We start from the raw sequence: 25113 nt of genomic DNA, 5'->3' as shown, positions 1-25113 counted from the left end.
TGTTTCTCAAACCTACATGGAATCCACCTAGCTGAGACACTAATTACCCCAGCTGTGCATAAGTGAGGTTGTCTGCAAAACATGCACCATTGGGGAGTCCACGAGGAGAGGTTTGAGAAACCCTGTACTAAGCCATCGAGAAAGTTTCTCCAGAGAAAGCAGACAAGCACATCCTTTGTGCTATATCCGTCCTTAGAAAAAGCACGGTATGTGAGGGAAGGTAACATCAATTTAGTTCCATCTTTTCAGCCTTTCACATGATTTGTGATAGGATGCTATCTGTGACTAGATGATTATAGGCCAGCAAACACAAGCTGGGTTGGTTGTCAGCGCATCGTGCTTGCACCCTGGTATAGCTCTTGTCAAAATACAATATGAAGAGACTCTTAGCAGACTAATGTGTAGCTGGGATGACACCAAAGGACAATCTGCGGTTTACTTTTATAACAGAAAATACAGTTTAATATAAATGAGACTGTACATATCACATTCCTCGGCATAACAATAATGTATACTTGTACCATCATATGAAAAATAAATAGCATGGGGTTATTGTAAGCCTTATATGAACGACTGTGACACTCACACTGATAGTTTCTCCCTGTATTCCAGGCTTGTGATAGGAGGCCAAATTCATAAAATGATCAGTATGTGACTTTCTTTCACATTTATCCTCGGCAACAGCTAAGCTAGAAAAATGACATTTTAGCTTCCCAATACAAAGTTACGATAGCACTTTTTCTTCAAGTATGGCCTTTACAAGGACTGGATCTGCCCGCCCTTTCGAAGTCTTCTGTACTAAGCCGATCAGCTTATTCATAACCTTAAGGTTGCCTTTTTGTATGGCAGCAACCTAAAAGAAAATCAGCGGGAAGAAAAGGAAAACATCAGTGATAGCAAATAGCAATATAAACACTGATTCAGGAAATATTTGGTGGAGAGAAATTTTGGATTATTTTGTTTATCATATTTGCTTATCCTACTTTTATGAATAACCCTTTGGAAACACATATAAATATGCCCATTAACAATCCAATTTTCCGATCAATCGACCGTCCAATCCAATCATTGAAGTATGAGAGGATTCACCACCGGGAGACTTAGGCGCAGGATACGGCTTATCCAGCTGCTGCACAAGTTCCGGCGACGTTAATTACTATTCCCCCTCTGGGTAGACGTGGATGGTGGGAGATTATGTAATTCGTCTTCTAGCTATTACTGGAGGCCGAATTACAGTGTTTTAAAAGTAACTTCAGCTCAGTCTTCTGATGGCGCCAAAGTTACTCACTGTGCGCCACTATAGCCTTAATTCCTATTACGGTCTATTATGGCGCCGGCTGCGCCCAAGTCTCCTGCGCTGGATTGCGAGTGTTCGCAATTGTTGCGGCTGATGGAAAACAATCATTCCAACATTTGGATAGATAGAACGATAGTGTGTTGATCAGCACATTTACGCCACCCAATACGTTGATCATATGATCAAACGTTCAGGAGATTGAATGTTTGGGAAACTGTACCGTAATGGCTACATTTACACAATGAAAGGAAACACTGATGAATGTTTTCGAAAGCAATGGAAAAAAGTGGATTGGTCAGGACCTATGATACAATTCAACCGCTGCAAAATAATTGTATTTTTGTATATTACCGGTAACCACAGGCTTTCTAGCTCTTGTGAACAACATTTCCCAGCATAACCAGGAAAGTTGGTGGTCTTACACTGCTGCTGCTGAGCTGAACATTGAGGTACAGCACTGAGCTGCTTTCCTGCACAGCACTCATCTGTTAGTTAGCACTTCATTTCAGTCATACTGTGCAAGCAAGCTTGACAGCTGGACTGGCACTTCTGTAATTTGTGCAATTATAATTACTACTCACATGTACTATTTTGACAGTTTAATGAACTATTTTGAACTATTTTCATTAATTTGCATACTTCATTTCTAGAAAATGCTCCAGCTACATGCAAATCTTAAAGCTTAAAGTGGATCCGAGATGAACTTTTACTCATTGCATAATTGTGTTCCTTTCCTATAGTTTATAGGGCATTCCTCAAGCCAAAATCCTTTTTTTGTTTTTGTTTTAATATTCTAATTCCCTATAAACTAAATAAGCCGCACCCACAGTTTTCAGAGAGCCTTGGCAGTAGCAAGGGCTCATAGGAGCTCAGTCTGGGCAGGAGGAGGGGGAGGTATTACTAGCCAGAGATTTCAGAGGCAGAGGGGAGGAGGAGGGGGGATTAGGTTTTTTCAGTCTGAGTGCTGATGGTGTAGATAAGCCTGCCTCTGTGTAATGTTTACAAACAACATGGCTGCTGTCATTGTATCACAGGAAGAAATAATCATAATTCTAATAAAGCAGTATGCAGACAGATTTGCTGTTTAAACCATCTAAACTGTACATAAGATATATAAACAAGCTACTTGTTATAGTTAGTTTTTCATCTCGGATCCGCTTTAAAGGGAAATCCACTTATTATTCTAATCTGTAACAAAACTTTTTAAACTTAGTCATTCTGAAAGGATACCCGAAGTGAAAATAAACGAATGAAATAAACAATTGTATCTACCCTCTTTCTCCTACAAATGACTTTTTAAGACATTTCAAAGTTGTATTTAATATTAAAATCTACTTTTTGTGTTTTTACTGATTTATTGTTTTTGCTCAATGACACATTCATTGAAGTATGCCAGAGCTAAAATTTATAAACTATTGACCCTTTTTATCTCTTTTCTCCTCTCAGAAGCCATTTTCTGATAGGAAGGTGTTTTATAGTTGGAATTTCTAATCAGTGAGGGTCACACAGTAGTCTGACCAAGTCCTGACTGACAGGAAATGCCACTAACATACCTGATGTTTATCTCTTTCAGGTAGAGAAAGAAAACAAAGAATGCAGCATAGTTATTTGTGTGCTGGGCACTGTACATACACATGTCTATCCCATCATGTCACCTGGGGTATCCTTCACATTTTTACTTATCAATACTTCACATTTGCCTTTAGAAGCCAGCATATGTAGCTACAGTGCATACGCTGATGAAACTGATGAAAGGCTGCTGTGGGATAAATTTGAAAAATATTTGTTTGCTCCTTTCACTCTCCATTGACAAGCGCTATTGAAGCCTATTGATAGTAATGTAACCTCCTCCCTCCCAGATGTCTGAGTAGCGAGTCAGGGAAAAGAGGAGCGGAGGACACCAATTACAGTGCCTTTGAGGGCTATGGCTAGATAACTAGGATCACATGGCCTACAAAGCTGAGGTGAGTATGGAGCAAATATTAATTCATGAGAACCTATAGAATTGGGCTTTAAAGTGTACCTGAGGCGAGGTATGATAAAGAAATGTGACACTTACCCTAAAAGATGGAAGGCTCTGGATCTTCAAGAGGCTGCCCAAGTCCTGCTGCCCCCCACAGTTGCCGCACGCAGACCCCCAGAACATATCCAACAAGAGCCTGTTGGATATGTTACACTGCCACGCTCCTTTTTCTGCACAAGTGCGGCTGTACTGCCTAGCTCTATTGAGCCGCTCCTAAAGAAGCTGCTCTGGCTTACTGCCCAGGTGCAGTACAGCAATGCTTGTGCATTCACATGAGCGTGGATGTGATCTTCAAGTGGGTCCATGGTGGCAATCGTGGGAGCCAGGAGGACGAATGAAGCCTCTGAATTTTCATCTTAGGCAAGTATCTCAATTTTTCCCTTAGGTTTGTCCTGGGCTCTATTTGGGCTGGTCGTACACTGTTTAAAGTGGAATGAAACCCAGCATGTCTACTTTGCTCTAATAGATTATTTACAGCATATTATATACAACCAGCATTTTGTTTTTACTAGAACTACATTCAAAGGGTTAACACAGGTTTTAGAAGCTTCCCTGCCTGCAGAGCTGGGTGCTTCAGAACTTTACATAATGTTATCTTGTGTTTAATTGTATCAAGTGAGAATTGTAAACAAAGCCTTCTCTCACACTGCCTGGCCCCCTGAACAAAGTCAGACAAGCATAAATGCTTTCTGATGCTTTCTGATTAAGTCAAAGGATGAATAAAGCAGTTATAAATAAAATCAGCTCTCAGAGTAAAATAAGTGTACTTTAGGAACATATAATTTCTAAATGAATAATAATACTTATACACAAAAGCAAATCTGCTAATTGTATGGCATATAAAAAGTAGGAAAACATGTTTTGATTGAATATTATGTCAGGGTTTTATACTGATTTAATCCTTCATTGGTCAATAAACAACCAATTACAAACAGTTCTTTGAACGATTGGAAGTTGACCCATACTACATACAGCAGTCTAATTTAAACAGCATTTGTATCCTAATCTGATCATATCACTAAAATCTGCAAACTCTACATGCTTCTACTTACTGAAATAACTGATCATTTTCGATTGAAATTTTTGGTCCTGCACGATTCACTCTTTCAATCAATCAAAGCATCAATATCGATAATAAGTTGTTATTCGATTTTGAGTGCAGCGATAGTTTTCAGGCAGATTCCATCAAATGACAGAAGCTGACTTAAATTGATCTTTCTAGTTGAACAGCTTATGGCATCTTTTATAGACTGTTTACACAAAAGACTCTGCTGCTCTGTTTGTATTGCTATCTGAAGTCTGGAGAAGCACAGCATCCTAAAAAGCCTCTCTATCACTTGTGATGTTATCTCCCCACCTCTTCCTCCCAGCCCTGCACCTGACAGCTTTGCAGGACTCTTGTGTTTGAAGCAAAATCACAAAAGAAAACACACTGATTGTTCTGAGATCTCTAAAGTATAAGCAATCCCTGATGCATAAATTGCTCAAGTATTCCAGAAGAACTATTGCAATGTTTATGTGTTGGCATCAAACACATAAGACCTGGAAGGCTATATGACTAAACTAAATTCTCAACTCTGTGTATGTGTTACTAGCTCACTGCTTTTCCCACAAGTCTACCAAGTTTGCACAATAGTGTTCCTACACAATATTTACTTTACATTATTATTATTATTGATTTATAAAGCGGCAACATATTCCGTGGCACTGTACAAAGTAAGAAACAAATATGGGGTACATAATAATACAGACAATGGTGTACACCAATATACAAGATACTTTACATAATTAGTGACAAAACACAAAAATGATACAAACTACAGAATTGGTAATGACAGCGATAAAAGTAAGATGATAAATAAAATGTATGATTTCCAAGACACAAAAGGGGCCATGCCCTTGTGAGCTTACAATCTACAATCATTACAGCCCTCTAAGGATGATTTTTCCTCCTCCTACAACCATGGGACTAATCAAGTTATTTAAAGCGGACCTAAACTCAGAACTTCCTCTCTGCTCTAAAAGATAAGCAACAGCATAACCACCTTTAAAGACAAACATTTCTTTGTTAGAGCTGATACAAATCCTGCAATAAATCTGCTGTTTCTACTTTCTGCTTTCATGGAAGCAGACATATTGTTAAAGTGGATCCGAGACAAACTTTTATGTTATTCATTTTTGTGCCCCTTACATATAGTTTCAGGGGCATTCTTCCCCCCAAATGCTTATTTTTAATTCAATAATAGATTCTAAAGTAATAAACTATAGGAGTCCCTCCCCCAACTCCTCAGCGTTCAGTCCCATGCTGCTATTAATCATGGGAGATGAGCCTGGCGAGGAGGAACATCTAATTTACATTTGCCTGCCCCACTGTGCGCTGATTGGTGGAGGTGCACAGTGGGGCTGGAGCGGAGGCAGGAAGCCGATGGGCGAGGAGGGGGCCATGGGCAGCGCGCACTTGTATTTAGGCGGGCGGCCGATTCTCAACTGTCTCCCTCACCCTCTGCCGCTACTCAGACCACATGTCACAGTGAGTGCGAAACGATGCGCCGCTATGACAGGACAGCGGGTCGCCTATCATGGTGGGGGAAGACACCATGCTACCTATACTGACTGGGGCAACTATACTAGCTGGGTAAACTATACTGGGGCCAACTATGCTATATATACTGGGGGGCAACAATGCTTGCTATACTGACTGGGGCCAACTATACTATCTGTACTGGGGGGCAGCGATACTAGCTATGCTGGGGAAACTATACTAGCTATACTGACTTTGGCAACTATACTGGGGCCAACTATACTATATACTCTGCACATTGATCAGATGCAAGGGGGTGGAGAGGGGAGTGGAGTTCACAGGCTGAGGGGTGGAGATAGAGTGTAAGAATCTATACGTTGGTTGCTTTTGGCAACAACACTACACCTTCATTAGGCACCATACCTCAGGAAGTGTGATAACTTGACTCTCATCACAGCATACAGCATAGGAGATAGGACTTTGTAGATGTCGTCAAAGTTCAAGAGTTAATTTGTAAAACAAATATACAGATATGTTCAGGCTGCAGCTATAAATTGTGACCATGTGACACACAACGTAGGAACAACATGGATAAGTGATTGCATGTGTCCGAACTGCAGCATTACAGCACGCCTGCACATGCGCAAAGGACCACGACCCACCCACAGGTTGTGATCTTAAGGAGGGGACAGCGGCAGCCTGGAGAAGAGCAGAACTTTGGCGTGAGACCTGATAGACTTCTAGTGGCTGGAAGAAGCCCCAGGTGAGTAACACTTCTTTCTTAGTTCACCTTATGTATCCTTTAACGACTTCAGCCTTTAGTGTTTTTTTCACCTTATCTATCCGAGCAATTTTCACCTCCCATTCATTCACCAATAACTTTATCGCTAATTATCACAATGAAATAATCGATATCTTTTTTTCCCGCCACCAATCAAGCTTTCTTTGGGTGGTACATTTTGCTAAGAAATATTTTATACTAAATGCATTTTAACGGGAATATTAAGAGAAAATGGGAAAAATTCATGATTTGTCAGTTTTTGGCCGTTATAGCTTTAAAATAATACATGCTACCATAAATAAAACCTACGTAATTTATTTGCCCATATGTCCCTATCACAATGTATGGCGCCAATATTTTATTTGGAAATAAAGGTGCATTTTTTCAGTTTTGTGTCCATCACTATTTACAAGCTTATAATGTAAAAAATATTAGTAACAAATATACGGGTTGCCGCATTACGCACGCGTAGATATGCGGCAACGTGTATTTTTGTACGCGTTGCGGTCCGCAACAGCGCTAATTGCAGTAGGGAATGCGTCCAATAATGCGCATGGCGGCCGGCCAACTGGTGAGTCGTCAAAAACGAAACTAAGTGACAGTGGGGGACCGGAGGATTCCAGAGCGGCTCCGAGGGCACAGGACTGCTGCAGGGGGCTGGTAATAGCCCCAGGTAAGTGAAACTCTTTACCCCCCATTCAGTTAAGGTTCCCTTTAAATGTAAAAATGTCTATTCATTTTAATAAAAATGTATGTAGATGTAGTTTTACTATTTGGCCACAAGATGGCCACAGTAAATTTTTTTTTTGGCTTCCTGTAAGCGTACTTACGAGAAGTGAAGAGAGGATGTGTAACAGAACAATCGCAGCTTCTCCATAAAAGCCAGCGATGGTTCTAAGGGACTTAGATCAATGAGTGGGAACTGCTTTCCCATTCATTGATCTCTGGGCTAATGTGCGACCCACGCACCCCAGCGGTTCCGGCACTGTGAACCCCGGCGGCTCCATTTTTCATGGACGTAGCGCCTACTTCCAGCATGCATATTTGGAGCGCTACGTCCTGAAGGCTAAAGTGGATAAAGTGGACCTGAACTCTTGCACAGGACAGAAAAAAAACAGAGAAATGCACCGTTTGTATTTAGAGTGTTCAGCATGTTTAATTCCCCCTCATTTGTGTCTAATCACAAGTTGTATTTGCTCTCTTCCCTGTGTCACATGACTGGCAATGGCAGAAATGGCAGATAAGCTCATTTGAAAGCTCAGGCTGTTAACAATTTGTCTGCTTCCATGAACCAGCAAGTAGAAACAGCACAAATTTATTTTAGGATGTATCAGCTGTAACAAAGAAATGTTTTTTGTCTAAAGGTTATTATGCTGTTGTGTATATTTTAGTTCAGGTCTGCTTTAAGAAGGTATGTGTAGTGTTAGGTGTAGGATTTACAGTAGGGGCTATATTAGCAACTAGCCTTAGTAGGATATCTTCAGTATATATTGCCCGTTGCCTTTTACATATATATATATATATATATATATATATATATATATATATATATATATATATATATATTTATATATATATATATATATGCCAAATAAGTCTGTATTGCAATCTCAATATATTTTTGTTGTGGATACAGACATTTTCAGTTTGCAAATCATAACGTTTCATCATAGTAGAAAAGCAATATTCATTACCGCTTCTGTGTGCTCATCTACTATCTTCTGGCAGATCTCCTCTGTTTGTCCCCTGTCCATTAGGCCTAGGTGTTTCTCCTTCACAATCTGTGCTGGGCTCTCATTTCCTCCCTTGCAGAGCTCCTGGAACACCTGCAGACCAGTACAAGAAAAAAGACATTAAATGAAGCTATAATCCTCTCGGGCTTTTCCCGACTGATGCTGATTTGATTAAAGTGAGATCGCAGATTTTCCACTTTGCAGTATTTCTAATGCATGATCTAACAATTGCCCTTGTACTAATGAGACGGCTGAAGAGGCTTGATAACGTAATTAAGTTTCAGATTAAATGAAGAAAAAAAATCTTAATTGCTTTTAGCATCAACAACTTACAATGAACTTGAACTACAGATTAATACATACAAAAAGCAGTAAAAGTTCTCCAGATTCACTGGCCAGAAAGGTGCAACTGTAATGATGTTGTTATTTCACACAGAAACAAGGGGCATGTTAAAAGGGTTATCATTATTGCTGGGAGTGTGTTTTAAAGCTCAGAGCTCATTTGTACAGTTTACAGCTCTCTCCACACCTTCAATCACTGTGATCAACATCCAGTTCTCTTCATAGCGTCAATAATACTTCCAAACACTGTCAAAGAAGTGGGAGCGAGAGGATGACACAGTGTTCACAGGGAAGGAAGGCATCATGCGTCGATTAGGTTTAGATCAGGCTACAACCTCTTTTTTAGTGTTTATTTTTTTAAGTACAGTCTCAGATGCCATGTTATAGGGGTCTTGTCATTGGAGGAATAAAATGTTACCTCAAATTAGGTGAGCTGGTTCATTGCATGTAGTCCCTTCCTGTTTTTGCGCTTCTTATCAGTTGCTGCTTTGAGGTCGACTGAATCCCTTAAAGTCCATAGTGCCTATGAACCTTAAAGCGGTTTAACACCCAGCATTACAACTTTGCTTTAAAAGATTGCTTACAGCTTACAAACTATTATGCCAGATTTTTTTTTAAGCAGAAATTCACTGAATGGGTTAAACATGACATTTTAGTGTTGGATTCAACTAGGAATCCGCATCCGTTATTATCTTTAGTTACAAATGTATCTTTATTTGGAATACAAATAGACCTTTGAAAAGCCTGCTGGGGAAGCCCTCTTTGTTCTCTCAGAGCAGTGTTTGTTTGTTACATTGTAGATAGATACATTTGTAACTAAACAGGCAAGCGGAGGAGGATTTCTAGCTAAATGCAGCACTAAAATGTCATGTTTAATCAATTCAGTGAATTTCTGCTAAAAAAAATATCTGGCATAATAGTTTATAAGCTGTAAGCAATCTTTTAAAGCAAAGTTGAAATGCTGGGTGTTAGACCACTTTAAGTCTGATGTATCAGATGGAAGTTGTTCAAAACTAATGATGAACGACTGATTGACCAATTATCATTAAAGAATTTGGAAGTCAACAACCAAAAAAATAATAAGCAATGGTTCTTGGTCACAATCAGCCCAGGTGGACAGTTTCAGCTGACAAAATCTATCATAATCAAAAGTGTGTACAGGAATCAGTAGATTACGAATGATGTATCTGCGAAGTGCAGCTGCATGAAAAGTGTAGTTTTTGGATTTGTGTGTAAATGATGAGATGATTCGTCGGTAGTTTACAGTAATGTGTGCATGCGTTATTGCCAACAACATATTGCTAAAAACTCGGTCTTCCATACCGTAATTCATTTGGAACGACTTCCATATGATATGTGTATGAACGTTTAGAAAGCGATAGACAAAGGCTGCTTCTCAATAGCAGTCCAAAGATACAGTAGAAATGCACCATTCTGCAAAATGATATGAAGCCCTTCAAGCATGTACAGTAAAAGCTGCTTGACACTCTTTCATACGGAAGGCTGAACTGTGCGCTTGTCTGGCAGTTTAGCTATCCATCGAGAGCCTTTCAGCTTTAATGTAATTTGTAACCCCATGCATGGCAGCATTCGACACATTGCGGTTACCCACAAGTGGGGAAAAAATGCATTATGTTGCGTCTGAGCACATCCATGCCTAGATGTTACACAGTGTCTTGGCCTTCTCCACACTGTCCATGCTAAATGCTACCAAGCAGCTGCCATGGGAGCAGCTAACAGGTGTCAAATTCTAGCTCTTCTTAACTATTAGCAAGATAAAAACTAAGTTGATTACGGTAAACATAGTTTTTAGAATTGTAGATCTAACAAGCATGAAAAACATACATACACTGTTTTCCTTAAATGGAACCTGAAACTGTATCATACATCTTGCAGCACTGTGCAATAGCAACAAAAAGAAGATTCCAAATGTATTCAGACATGCAGGCATTCCGATTGCATGGCTCTTATTTACTTATACTCCCTATACTGTCATAAAATAATTTCCCAGAAAGTCCAGAGGCTTCCTGGATTCTTCTACAGCCCATTGTTCCACCATAGGGTCCCTCTATATCTGTTCAACAACATTTGGAGAATAGGTTTCTTCTGGCTGTGAGCATGACTGAGCGCATCTGGTCTGGACTGGACATACCCGAGTAAGGTCTGCACATGCCCAGTAGAACATAGAGCTCATGCATGGAAGAAAAATGCTGTGCATTAGCACCTTACTGGGCATGAGCAGACCTTACTCACACATGCCCACAGATGCTCTGGCCAGCAGTGGAGAAGATAAAGAGGAATCCTGCCCTGGAACGGTGGACTGCCTAAGGATCCAGAGGTTTCCAACTACTACGAAGGTAAGTATCTTAATTTTTTTTCACCCTCCCCACTTCAGGTTTACTTTAATGTTTGGCTCTCCAAATGCTGTAAAACAGACAGCATTATAATGGCTTCCTATTAATGCAGCATATTCATCTTCCAGCTAATATAATATCGTATCTGTGTCACTGATCATAGCAATTAAAGGTCATATTTTCCCTCAAAAAAAGAAAAACAGACATAGAAGAATGAAGCTAAAAATTAAAAATAAACCAAATCATTGTGATTTAAACAGCAGGTAATGCTGTACACCTGCAATAAACAACTAACGTATTGTAATGTGCACGCTGAAAAAAGACCATAAATGGGAAATGATTTGACTTGCAGATAAACCTTACAATAATAAATTAAAATGCAATCTCAAGGCAGCTAGCTGCCACAATATCAGCATTACTAAGACAGGAAACTTATAGAAACAACTGGACCTATAAATACATGCTAAATGAAATGTATCTCACAATACTGTCACTGTGGTGCTAGACAGGACTTTGTGCATACATGGTGTGACAGGGTGTCACAGGATCTCATAGGAAAAGTGTAACATTGGCTCTTATCCAATTAACATTTCTATTGCCTTTTCACTCAGGAGATAATGTTTCCCCTTAAAAGTTCTAAAAAATAAGTATAAATGTAATATCAAACTTATCTTGAGTAATTCCTTGCTTGATGGGCACTTTACAGTAATTTTATTGGCAAGGTGTGAAAGTATCTCTTGGGAGAATACTAAGGAGAAACATTTATAGGATATGAGTCTATGTGTAAATTTTACCTAATATCTGCCGTGTTATGCGATAGGCTCCAAGAAAAGACTAAGTTGTCTTTTTTTTATTGTGATTTTAGAAAATAATACCAGTACAGTGTCCTGAAGCTGGTAAGGGAAAAGCTGGGTGGGTTTCAAAGGCTGTCTGGATTTTTCTACCTCTGGATAGTAGGTATGACTTCAGTTGTTTTTCCATCAGACAGTGCTTCAGGTAGGAACCAGATGGAAGATGTTTAATTTCTCATTTGTTTATTGCTTTTGGCAAAATGACAAACTGCCGGTAGCAGCTTTTTCTTTTTATAACCATGGTATCCTACTATCCTGCATTCCTACATCTTCCACACTGTCTACTGGTGGTATGTGGAGCCAAAATTAAGATATCCTAAAAAAAAAGTCCAAATCATATTTTCTGAACCTAGAAATAGCAATGAAGTGCTGATCAACACTGGAAGCCTTATAGAATACTCTTGAAGCTATGTAATTCCATTTAAGACAGGTTTCCAGATTTCTGAATGGCAAACAAATGACTAGTAACCTAATTTCTATAACAGAGCAACAACAATGAATACGATGGGGTCTGTACATAGTAGATGACTTTTATAAATTTCCAGGTAGCAGTTCAGAGCACAAGTGAGCACATTAGCTAAGACAATAGCTTCCTGTGTCTTATCTGTGCCAGGGTCTGGGTTGTTTTGTACTGTTCTGTGTAGTGCCAAAGGAAGAGATTATCCTTGCTATCAGATAAGAGTAGTGCACCACATGGTTTGGAGGAAGACTGACCACTTGATTATAAGGACATTAAAAAATGTCTTGGGCTGAGAAGGTCATGCAGAGGACACCAAGTGTCTACTGTATGAAAGCTTGTCATAATTTTCCCCAGCTTGGATTTACTGCTTAACCTTTTCCAAATTAAACTAACTCAAATCTACACACTGTTTACGTCCTGTTCTCTATACCTGGGCATAGATTTTAACTCCTCACTGCCATGTGGTTCTACCACGTCGCTCTGGTGCTGCTGCTCAGCTGTCTACCAAACAGTCGAGCTCTGTACACCAGTCAGGAGCCAATTTCATTGGGTCATGGCCCTGTGATCACTGTGGGCCAATCACAAATCACAATTTTGTGAAAAAAAAGTCTCTGGTCCTTAAGGTGTTAGGAGACATTTGGTCCTGAAAGGATTACGATTTCAATGTTATGGCTCTGATAGCTGCATTTGGAACTTTGCAGGACCAGAAAACTTTTGAATAGAGGGTGATCATTTTGTTTAACAAACGGTAAGTTACTCGGTATTGGCCTTAACTTCCTAAATCACTAACCAACATATTTATGACTCCACCTTTGATACCCCACATTTCCCTTCATCCTCCCACCTCAATTCCTTATGTAGCAAACTGTTATCTGTGAGTCATTTTTATTTTCCCATATTTACAACCTTGAATTTAGAATGTGTTCTTCCATCACAGAGCATAAAAGTTAAATAAATGTGCTCAGGAACTGACTAAAGGAATCACTCCTGAAACAAACAAAAGCATACAAATTGTACAACACAGACCTATCAACTTGCAAAAAGTAGAAAAAGGGACAACTTTTTATGCAATAACATTTGAAGGGGAGAAACAACCCAGCCACATCCCAATCAAGCAAAGCATAAATAATTAATGAGGAATAGGCAAATTCATTTTTCAATTCACACTGGCCCTCTCTATCATTGCTACATTTCTTTTAATTTTAGCATTAGGAGGTAAGCAATTCAATTATTTAAATGCTGGGATTAACTAAAAAGCATGCTATGTCTGTGATGATTCTTATTTTTGCCAGTTCACAATACATACAGAGAGAAACTTAACACACTATTAACACAATTGTTTAGTAGATAATTACATTCATTCATAAAGCATTGTTATCAAACTTAAAAAGGATAACTGTGGCCAAACACACAGATATTTAGTTATTAACCAATTACGGACCGTCGCAGTACAAATCTACGTCGGGCGGGTGGCACTGCGGTTCTGACCGGACGTAAGCTCTATGTCCCATTCACCGCTCGCCCCCGCCCGTTCCCACCGCTTTCTACCCGCCGCAATGTGCTGCCCTGCCATCACTATGACGACAGAGCACTATGAGCCGGGCAGGAGCCGCTTTCATTGGCTCCTGGCCCTGTCATTACTATAAGCCAATCCCATTGGCTTACATTGAGTGACAGGGTCAGGAGTCAATGAAAGCGGCTCCTGACCGGCGCACGGCGCTCTGCCGTCATAGAGACGGCAGAGAGAGCAGCCTGCGGTGGGGACAGATCGGCGTGACCAGCGGGAGCGACGGATTATTGTGGCGATTCGTCGGTATGCGCGTTTTAGTGTACCAGCAGCCTCTGGTCCTTAAGGGGGCAGAGGCTGCTGGTACCGAAGTGGTTAAACAGATTTGTGAGCTACAGTATGTTTTCATAAAATAACTACTGTAATGGAGTAGACAATGTTTAACCACTTAAGCCCAACTGGACGAGATTTCTCGTCCAGTTGGGCTGCACGCACTCCCGCGGGTCGCGCGTGCGCCCGCAGCCCCCCCCGTGCGCGCCCCCGCTGCTGGCCGCTAGCCCACCGATCAGTGAAAGGGATTATAAATCCCTTTCGCTGATCGGACCCCCCCCCCGGAGAAAAGCCGACAGCGTCTCTTCAGACGCTGCGGCTTTTCTGAGCTCTGGTCTCCTTTCTTCTGCCTGGGAGCGAGATCGATCGCTTCCAGGACTTTTTGATTCTGGCCATCTTGTGGCCAAATAGCAAATTACACCCAAAAAAAAAAAGTTTTAAGAATAAACCTATAAATATATGAAAAAAACCCTGTTTACCTCCCACACCAAAAAATACCCACATACAAGTTTAAATAAAAAAAAAAAAAAAAAATTACAATAATAAAAAAACAAAACAAAACATAAATAGTTACCTAAGGGTCTGAACTTTTTAAATATTCATGTCAAAGGAGTATATCAATATGATTTAATAAATTATGGGCTTCTAAACAGTGATGGACGCAAAACGGAAAAAATGCACCTTTATTTCCAAATAAAATATTGTCGCCATACATTGTGATAGGGACATAATTTTAACGGTGAAATACCCGGGGCATATGGGCAAATACAATACGTGAGTTTTAATTATGGAGGCATGTATTATTTTAAAACTATAATGGCTGAAAACTGAGAAATAATGAATTTTTTCCATTTTTTTCTTATTCTTCCTGTTAAAATGCATTTACAGTAAAGTGGCTCTTAGCAAAATATACCACCCACAGAAAGCCTAATTGGTGGCGGAAAAAACAAGATTTAGATCAATTAATTGTGATGAGTAGTGATAAAGTTATTGGCAAATGAATGGGGGGTGAAAGTTGCTCGGATGTAAAAAAATTTCAACCCTTCGGGCTTAAGTGGTTAAATTAATTGTTACATATGGTTCTTCTGTGTTTCGTTTTCATGCTGCAAATAATGTCTTTCTTAACCCTTGGACTGGCACCTATTTTTTTTTTTTAAATCTACACCATGTAATTTGTTCATATTGCTTGATCCACAATAAGTCTGCACGTAATCATTTTTACCACTGACAGACATGGAAAAAAACAACAACAGACCAGCAGGAATGGAGAGGAGTTGGTATTGGAGTATTCAGAAAATTGGCCTATAGATTTTGCAACCAGGAGGTCATTTGCAACTGTAGTAAGGACTGTTTTAATGGAATTGTGAATTCTGAATAAATGTCTCTCTAGCAGTTTTGAAGCACAGGGAAGAAGTGAGGTGGGGCAGTTTTACCACGAGGCTTTTTGGACCTCTTCTCCATCTACACTCATGGCCTGGGGCAATTAATACAGTCTTTTGTAACTCTCTGTGTACAGTTTCTGCATTCATTTGGTGTTTTAAACCACACATGAGCTATGTATGCATTTTAGTAGTGAACAGAGGCACCGGTAGGATAACAAAATACCTTATATTCCGGCTTATAAGACGACTGGGCTTATAAGTTGACTGGGCGTATATGACGACTCCACCAACTTTTCCAGTTAAAATATAGAGTTTAGGATATACTCGCCGTATAAGACTACCCCTCTTCTAATGCATACCAAATAAAATGAAAAAAACCCATCATATACTGGTTCTATGTATGAACATATACTGGTGCTGTACTGTATGTGGAACCCAGTTTATTACAGTAGACAGGATTGACTAACTCTTCCTCTCCCTAAGTGGATTAGTCAGCTCTCCCTGTTTATCAGAGTGGTATGGAAGAATAGATTGCGCTGTCGCCCATAAAACACGCCTCTTTCACCCTTCTGGCCCACCTTTGTATGCTATTTACCTCCTTCTCTGCCTCTCAGATCTCACACATGCGCACCTGCGCCGCTTCACTACAGTCCTCAGCAGCAAGATCTAAGAGGCGGTAACAGGATAGGAGGTATCACCCGGCAATAATGACATCCGGCGTATAAGATGACCCCTGACTTTTCAGAAGATGTTCAAGGATTAGTCTTATCAAAACCAGCGTTGTTGCACCAATGGGTTTGGCGTGCAGAGACCACCCCTGGAGTCACAGGGAATCCACAGCAATCATCAAAGGTCCGCACCATCCAATATTCCAGTTTCAAGTTTCTTTATTTATAGCTCTTGTAAAAAGACATGATTAAAAACAAATCTGCATGATGATGACGCACAGGCGTTTCGATACTTCTTTCTCAAATCATTGCAGCATCTGACAATACATTGCACACCACACACATCTTATATAGGTCTCAAGTGGACCTGATGGAAGACTTACAATTTGCATATTCATGAGTGAACTCTATCATAGACTGTGAACACTGTCCTTGGATTTTCACAAACAATTCATTATGCATAATTAAAAACCCAATTTCCAACTTTAATTCACATTTCAAACATTAAAAACCCCTCTCCAATGTCTTATTTGCTGTTTTTTAGCTCCACGGGAGAAAATTGTCATAATGTGGGACATTCAGCCAATCAACAATCCGCCTACAACGTCCGCCTAAGACTGCATAAATACGCAATAAAATACGCGTATACGCGTACACCATGTCCAATCGTAAATCTGCCTACAACGTCCGCATAAAGACTGTGGACGCGTCACATGCGTACATATGTACGCGTCCAGTCACAAAAGGCGTAAAAAACGTCCGCACAACGACATGAGAACGCGTAAAAGACGCGTAAAAGACGCGTAAAAAACGCAAAAAAAAAGCAATAAACGCGAAAAAAGCGCAAAAAAAACGTAAAGTTCTAAAAAAACGGCACATTGAAAATTGTCTCCACACATAACAACCATCTCCCAACTAAACCTCCATCTATTCAACTCAAGATACGTTATATAATAAGTTTACAAATATCGTATTCACGATTTAACCCCTTGGGTTCTAAAGTATCAAGTCTTTTTATCCAAAAATACTCCCTTTTTAACAACTCCTTTAGTCTGTCACCTCCCCTCCTCTGTGGTGGTACCCCCTCCAAAACCTGTACCCTCACCCTGTACCAGCCGATAAGGGTGGAGCAGTCGTTATAATGGACACTCAGGACTACAAGAAAGAAATTATCCGACAACTACAGGATGGTGATGTATATGAAAAATTATCATGTGATCCCACTAGAGACATTCAGAAATTAGTTGAAGAAACTGTTATGTCGGCAGAAGGTCAGGGTCTGATTGACAGTGATTTGAAAAAATTTTTGATTAAGAAATTTCCAAGGGTCCCAATTATATATATTTTGCCCAAAGGTTTAGTTGGGAGATGGTTGTTATGTGTGGAGACAATTTTCAATGTGCCGTTTTTTTTAGAACTTTACGGTTTTTTTGCGCTTTTTTCGCGTTTGTTGCGTGTTTTTTTGCGTTTTTTACGCGTCTTTTACGCGTCTTTTACGCGTTCTCATGTCGTTGTGCGGACGTTTTTTACGCCTTTTGTGACTGGACGCGTACATATGTACGCATGTGACGCGTCCACAGTCTTTATGCGGACGTTGTAGGCAGATTTACGATTGGACATGGTGTACGCGTATACGCGTATTTTATTGCGTATTTATGCAGTCTTAGGCGGACGTTGTAGGCGGATTGTTGATTGGCTGAATGTCCCACATTATGACAATTTTCTCCCGTGGAGCTAAAAAACAGCAAATAAGACATTGGAGAGGGGTTTTTAATGTTTGAAATGTGAATTAAAGTTGGAAATTGGGTTTTTAATTATGCATAATGAATTGTTTGTGAAAATCCAAGGACAGTGTTCACAGTCTATGATAGAGTTCACTCATGAATATGCAAATTGTAAGTCTTCCATCAGGTCCACTTGAGACCTATATAAGATGTGTGTGGTGTGCAATGTATTGTCAGATGCTGCAATGATTTGAGAAAGAAGTATCGAAACGCCTGTGCGTCATCATCATGCAGATTTGTTTTTAATCATGTCTTTTTACAAGAGCTATAAATAAAGAAACTTGAAACTGGAATATTGGATGGTGCGGACCTTTGATGATTGCCAAGGATTAGTCTTATACGCCAGAATGTACAGTAAATGTATTTATAGACAATGCATTTCACAGGCATGACCGTGTTTCCTCAGGCAGTAGGGGTGGAGTATACAACAGTGCAGGTCAATGACTAAGCCAAGAGCCTCAGTCTATGTATGCATTTTGTACTTGAGTTGCTGGTCGCTGATTCTACTATACCTTGAACTACTTTATGTACCGTATCTATGCTCCCCGCTGTTGTCTATTAAATATTTATATACGGTATTTAAACTGAACCTGGGTCCATCTGTTTATGGAGTGGACCTTAAGCATCACTAAGTTGCTCCTTTTTGTCACTATTGCTTGTAATATGATACTGGTGATGGGATTAGTGGGGATTGTTCTTCTGGCAGCTGTTTAGTGGTGAGGGAGGAAGGGGTGGGCACAATTTACTTCTAAATCTTGAGTTTCCCTACATAAATAGTTTGACCGGGGTTCATTGAAAAATCTAAGATTATGAAGAACTAAAATTTTGATTAAGATATGTACATCTGTTGTTGTCATCATCAGTGTTGCGGTTTTGAGTTTGGATTTGTACGATTTTTTACCAAACAGAAAGTATTTGTGTATAGAAAAGCACAAATCCTGCAGTCAGCAATGACTGTATTTCTGGGCAAATTATCAAATAAGTGCCATTCAGAATTAAAAACATAAACCTGGAGAGCAACACTAGTTGTCAACACTGCTAAAGTGAACCTCTACTATTACTGAGAAAAAGGCAATTGCTTCATTTCAGCTTCATACACTGGAGGGTTAATGGCAAATCTTCAGCTTGCTTACACATAAGAATGTAAAACATGCATTTATACTAGTTATTTAACACTTTTTATAACAAAGACTGTGATGTGGAAGAGTACAAGTTTGCTGCCAGACACTGGATTAGTCCAAAAGAGAAAATGTGCAATGAGCCCTTACTCTTGGCAGCTAGTAATGCTGCATACACACTTGAGATAAAAGTCTCTGGAAAAGGCAAGATCACAGACCAATTTTACTCCATTCCATGTAGTATGAGAGCCATACTCTACACAGTCTATTCTATTGAGCTGAACTCCCCATCAGATAAAATCTTTGCAAGATGCTGCACACAAAGATGCTGTACACATTCAAAAGATCAGTATCTGCAAAAGATCTCTTCCTGCAATAGATCCATTCCTGCAAAATGCATTCATAGTCTATGAGATCTGCAGATCATCATACACACCTTGTTTAACAGGCAATCATCTGCAGATCAGATCCACCAGGATGGATTTTCAGATCTGCAGATGATTGCCAGATATGCAGATGAAGTCTGTTAAACAAGGTGTGTATGATGATCTGCAGATCTCATAGACTATGAATGCATTTTGCAGGAATGGATCTATTGCAGGAAGATATCTTTTGCAGATAATGATCTTTTGAATGTGTACGGGCATCTTTGTGTGCAGCATCTTGCAAAGATTTTATCTGATGGGGAGTGCAGCTCCATAGAATAGACTGTGTAGAGTATGGCTCTCATACTACATGGAATGGGGTAAAATTGGTCTGTGATCTTGCCTTTTCCAGAGACTTTTATCTCAAGTGTGTATGGAGCATTACTCATGCAGCAAGTTTCTGAGCAGTCAATACTCCTCAACAATAGTACAGATTTAAGGCCTGCAAATAAGTATCATTTTAGTTTCAGTCTTTTTTTTTAACTGTTGGTTGGCTATAAATTAAAATGGAGGGAGTAGTAGAAGTCCTCACCATTTGTTGGGCAGCGACAGACCTCTGCTTCGGGCTTCTGCCTTTTTTCAAGTTGCCCAAAACAGCTGTCTCTCCATGCCCAACAGTTCTTTTTAATGTATTTGTTTTTTTTATGATAAATGAAGACATTTCATATCAAGGTGGTGCGGACTTCTACTACTGGCTGACTGAAGTTCCAGAGATACCCAGGAAGTGAGTCCTGCAGACTCCGCCCCATTGCAGGGTCACCAGGAGAGTGCGTTTCCACTAGCGACATTAACCCATTCAGGTTCCGTCGTTTTCACGTGAGAAATGTTCACCTCCCATTCATTAGTCTATAACTTTATCACTACTTATCACAATGCCCTGATCTATATCTTGTTTTTTCCGCCACTAATTAGGCTTTCTTTGGGGGGTACATTTTGCTAAGAGCCACTTTACTGTAAATGCATTTTAACAGGAAGAATAAGAAAAAAATGGAAAAATTCATTATTTCTCAGTTTTTAGCCATTATAGTTTTAAAATAATACATGCCTCCATAATTAAAACTCACGTATTGTATTTGCCCATATGTCCCGGTTATTACACCGTTAAAATTATGTCCCTATCACAATGTATGGCGACAATATTTTATTTGGAAATAAAGGTGCATTTTTTTCCATTTTGCATCTATCACTATTTACAAGTTTAAAATAAAAAAAATATAGAAATATTTCATCTTTACATTGATATTTAAAAAGTTTAGACCCTTAGGTAAATATTTACATTTTTTTTTTTTTATTGGAATGGTTTTTTTTTTATAGTAAACATTTTATTTGGGTAGTTTTGGGAGGGTGGGAGGTAAACAATAGATTTATAATGTAAATGTGTGTTAATTTGTATTTTTTTTTTTCTTACAGGTGTAGTATTACTTTTTGGCCACAAGATGGCGGCCATGAGTTTGTTTACATGACGTCACTCTAAGCGTAACACACGCTTAGAGTGACTCATCGGAGAGGGAACGGCCAGAAAAGGCGCAGCTTCCGAGAGAAGCTGTCGCTTTTTCAGCGGGGGAGAGGAATCAATGATCGGGCACCATAGCCCGATACATTGATTCCCTGGCTACCAAATCCGCGGCCGGGAGTGCGTGTGCACGCGCGCGATCGGCCGCGGGAGCGCGCATGGTTCCTGGACGTAGAAACTACGTCCAGGAACCAAAATAGGTTAATTAAAATGTAAATATGCTAAAATGGAAAACTGCTCTTAAGTGTATACCTGCCTTTACTAATACTATCTAAACCAGGCTTTCTCAACCAGGGTTCCCTGGAACCCCAGGGTTCCTTGAGGACTCTGCAGGGGTTCCTTGGCATTTTCCCCCATCGTGGGTGAAGTATAATAGAGAACATTATAATAGGTGGTACTGTAAAAAGAAGCACTAAATTGGGGGTCAGAATAATAATGAGCACAGTATAATGAGTGGCAGTGTAATAGGGGGTAGTGAAATTAACAGCCTCACCTACTTTTAAAGACCATGCCTCAAGAAAAATAAATGCAGGGGTTCCTCGAGATTACAAAATTGTTTGCAGGGGTTCCTTGAGATCGAAAAGTTATTTTCAGGGTTCCTCCAGTGTAAAAAGGTTGAGAAAGGCTGATCTAAACTGTAATATTTTAATTAAGTATAATTAAATCTACTGCTTGATTTAATTGCCTTGGGGTCAGACTATTAGTCAAGAGTGAATGAAAAAATATTGTATAAGAAAACATTTTACCTATGATATGAGACATTTCTGGCTAGGGCTAACAAAGGTATATTTGAGAAAAAGGAACATCGGTATCTGTGACTTAAACATCCTAGACTACCTAATAGGCCTGAACGATTTTAGGAAAAAATTGAATTGAATTTCTGTCCAAAACCGCGATTTTGATTTGATTCATGATTTCCTTCAAATCAAGCTTTGTTCCTCCTCTGTGCCTCTCTGTCCTCGTTTATTTTTGTGCAACCTCTGTGTCTCTCTTTGTGCCGCCCCCCCCTTTGTGTCTCTCTGTGTTCCCTTTGCCTCTTTCTGTCGCTCCCTCTGGGTCTCTCTCTGTGCCCACTCTGTGTCTCTCTCTCTCTCTGTGCCCACTCTGTGTCTCTCTCTCTCTCTCTCTGTGCCCACTCTGTGTCTCTCTCTCCGTGCCCACTCTGTGTCTCTCTCTCCGTGCCCACTCTGTGTCTCTCTCTCCGTGCCCACTCTGTGTCTCTCTCTCCGTGCCCACTCTGTGTCTCTCTCTCCGTGCCCACTCTGTGTCTCTCTCTCCGTGCCCACTCTGTGTCTCTCTCTCCGTGCCCACTCTGTGTCTCTCTCTCCGTGCCCACTCGGTGTCTCTCTCTCCGTGCCCACTCGGTGTCTCTCTCTCTCTGTCCACTCGGTGTCTCTCTCTCTGTGCCTCTCTCTCTGTGCCCACTCTGTGGCTCTCTCTCTGTGCCCACTCTGTGGCTCTCTCTCTGTGCCCACTCTGTGGCTCTCTCTCTTTGCCCACTCTGTGGCTCTCTCTCTCTCTGCCCCTAAGCTGCGGCAGTGTGGGACATATCTTCCAGCACTAGTCCAGCGATGCCCATCTATCCATTTCGCCTCCTGCAGGCTCTAATGCACAACATACTTCCTGTATGATGTGACATACAGGAACCAGGAAGGATGCCATGCACAAAAGCTTGCAAATGGAGATAGAGGACAGACAGCGTTGGACTCGTGTGGAAGTTAAGTCCAACACTGCTGATGCTGTGGGCCACAAGCGGCGGGACTTCGGGTGGGGAGAGGGTGTTCGGAGGTGTTTGAAGCCATTCTTCAAACTTCACCATGCGGAAATGACGTTATTGCGATAATCGCCACTTTGACGATTCCGAAATTGTGATTTTGGAGATAATGATTTCGGTTTAAATTCGCTTTATCGTTCAGGCCTACTACCTAAGATGCAAAAAAAAAAATCTTGCAGAGCCAGTTTCGGATATAGGTTCTATAACAACAAACGTATCCCAGTCTTTGGTATCTCTGCAAGATAATAGGAAGGACACTTCACTGTCCTTAAAAAAAAATATCATTTTGCTAGCCTGGGAGTGGCAACGCTGCTGCCAGTCTCTCAACTGGTAGTAAATAATGTACAAATGTTCCTATTCTATACAGCTAATGCAGGAAAAGGAAGGTACTTGGGCCATCTAAATTGCACACGGAGTAAAGATGCTTACCAAAAGTGCAATTTGTGCTGGGTGAGTTTTGGTCGCAGTTGAAAGCAAATACAAATATTACATTTATTAAAGGATACCACAACTGAGCGTGTGTGGTTAAATTGAGTGCAGCACTGTATAGGGTGTAATGCGCACATACCTACTGTTCCTCCCGCCCCCCTCCGTCTGCCGCCGTTCACACTCTATACACTCAGGTGTGCGGCGACTTGCTTGACCTCTGCCCCGGACATACTGCGTCCTGTGTGCGCAGTGTGTCCTTCCCCCTTCACTTCTGGCCGGCGCACAGCGCGAAGCTCAGAAGCTGCTGTCCCCTCTGCGCTGCGTGTGCGCTCCATTACACCGAGCGTCACATGCTAATTATGTGACGCTCCTGTGTAATGGAGCGCACACGCAGCGCAGAGGGGAAAGCAGCTTCTGAGCCTCGCGCTGTGCGTCGGCCAGAAGTGAAGGGGGAAGGACATACTGCGCACACAGGGCGCAGTATGTCCGGGGCAGAGGTCAAGCAAGTCGCCACACACCGGAGTGTATAGAGTGTGAATGGCGGCAGACGGAGGGGGGCGGGAGGAACAGTAGGTATGTGCGCATTACACCCTATACAGTGCTGCACTCATTTTAACCACACACGCTCAGTTGTGGTATACTTTAAGAATAAATTACACAACGATTTGTGCAGCACTGATCGGTGCTTATAACAGTTTTCTTGTTAAAAGTGACACTTTACTTTAGATTTATGACAATCATTAAAAAATCATAAAGAGGCTCAGAAGCAGCCATAAATAACATTAAGGGTCCTATATGTACAAATGCAAAATGAGAAAATAGTTAAAGCTCTAAACAGTTAAGTAGAAGCTCAATAATATTTAAGAAAAAATTCTGGAAAAGTGATGCTAATATATACAGTATAAGATTCTTAAAACCTGTCATTACCACATGAAAAAATAAAAAAGTATACACATGGCTATAAAGCACAATAGCAAATTGCAATTTTCATGAGGCATAGCCAAGCTGAGACGATCTAATTTACTCTCGTCACATTCCACTGGAAGACTCTATGAAAACGGGCTTTCATAAAGAAGATTATAATCTACAATCACATTTATAGTTTCTGTTTATATCTCTGCCGTAGACGTTTAACATGCACACTGGACCTGAAGTTTATAATGTACTAAAATTGTAATGCTGTAAAGGAAAAGACAGCACCAACCACCAATAAAAGCAATGGCTTAAATGAGGGTAACTTTATTTAAAAGTTACAATTTTAACAGTGGCGACATAGCTCAGTACTTATGGTCCATACATTTATCCAGGTTCATCGATATTGCCATATACAGCATCATATGTATAGTAATTGGATAAAACAAACAACTTCAGTTAGCTGTATATTACAACTGAAAATACTTTTTTATTTTCAACTGTTTATATGTTTGAATGCATTAGCCATTGCAGTTCTGCCAGATCATATACAGGCAAAAAGCATTTTAGATATAGCACTCACACATAATACAGTAAATATACGTTAGTACTTAAAGAGGAACTGTCGCGAACATCTTAAAATTTCAAACACATACAAATAAGAAGTACTTTTCTCCCAGAGTAAAATGAGCCATAAATTACTTTTATCCTATGTTGCTGTCACTTACAGTAGGTAGTAAAAATTCTGAAATTACTGACAGATTTTGGACTATCCCATTTTCTCATAGGGGGGTTCTCAGGGTTGTCTTTATTTTTAAAAGCACTTAGTGAATAACAGTTGCTCCGTCCAACTGCCAAAATAGTGTGCAGCGAGCAGGGAGGCTGGCCAGCATCTTTGTATTAATCATT

The 25113-nt window shown here is 40.3% G+C and overlaps 1 protein-coding gene across 2 annotated transcripts in view; it reads right to left on the bottom strand.

Moving 5' to 3' along the window:
* Positions 1–434: 434 nt before the first annotated feature.
* The window catches only part of LOC137546789 (glutamyl-tRNA(Gln) amidotransferase subunit B, mitochondrial-like), a 185014-nt gene continuing 160335 nt past the window's right edge, over positions 435–25113 (bottom strand). For both annotated transcript variants that reach the window (XM_068269631.1, XM_068269642.1), the window contains 2 exons: positions 8317–8448; positions 435–853 (listed from right to left, as the gene is read on the bottom strand). In XM_068269631.1, coding sequence (XP_068125732.1) covers positions 725–853; positions 8317–8448 — 261 coding nt within the window. In that variant the 3' untranslated portion in view covers positions 435–724. The remainder of the gene's footprint in view (positions 854–8316; positions 8449–25113) is intronic.

The sequence above is a fragment of the Hyperolius riggenbachi genome, chromosome 1, assembly GCF_040937935.1.
Source record: "Hyperolius riggenbachi isolate aHypRig1 chromosome 1, aHypRig1.pri, whole genome shotgun sequence".
NCBI lineage: Eukaryota > Metazoa > Chordata > Amphibia > Anura > Hyperoliidae > Hyperolius > Hyperolius riggenbachi.
This window is presented reverse-complemented; position numbering and strand designations above follow the sequence as displayed.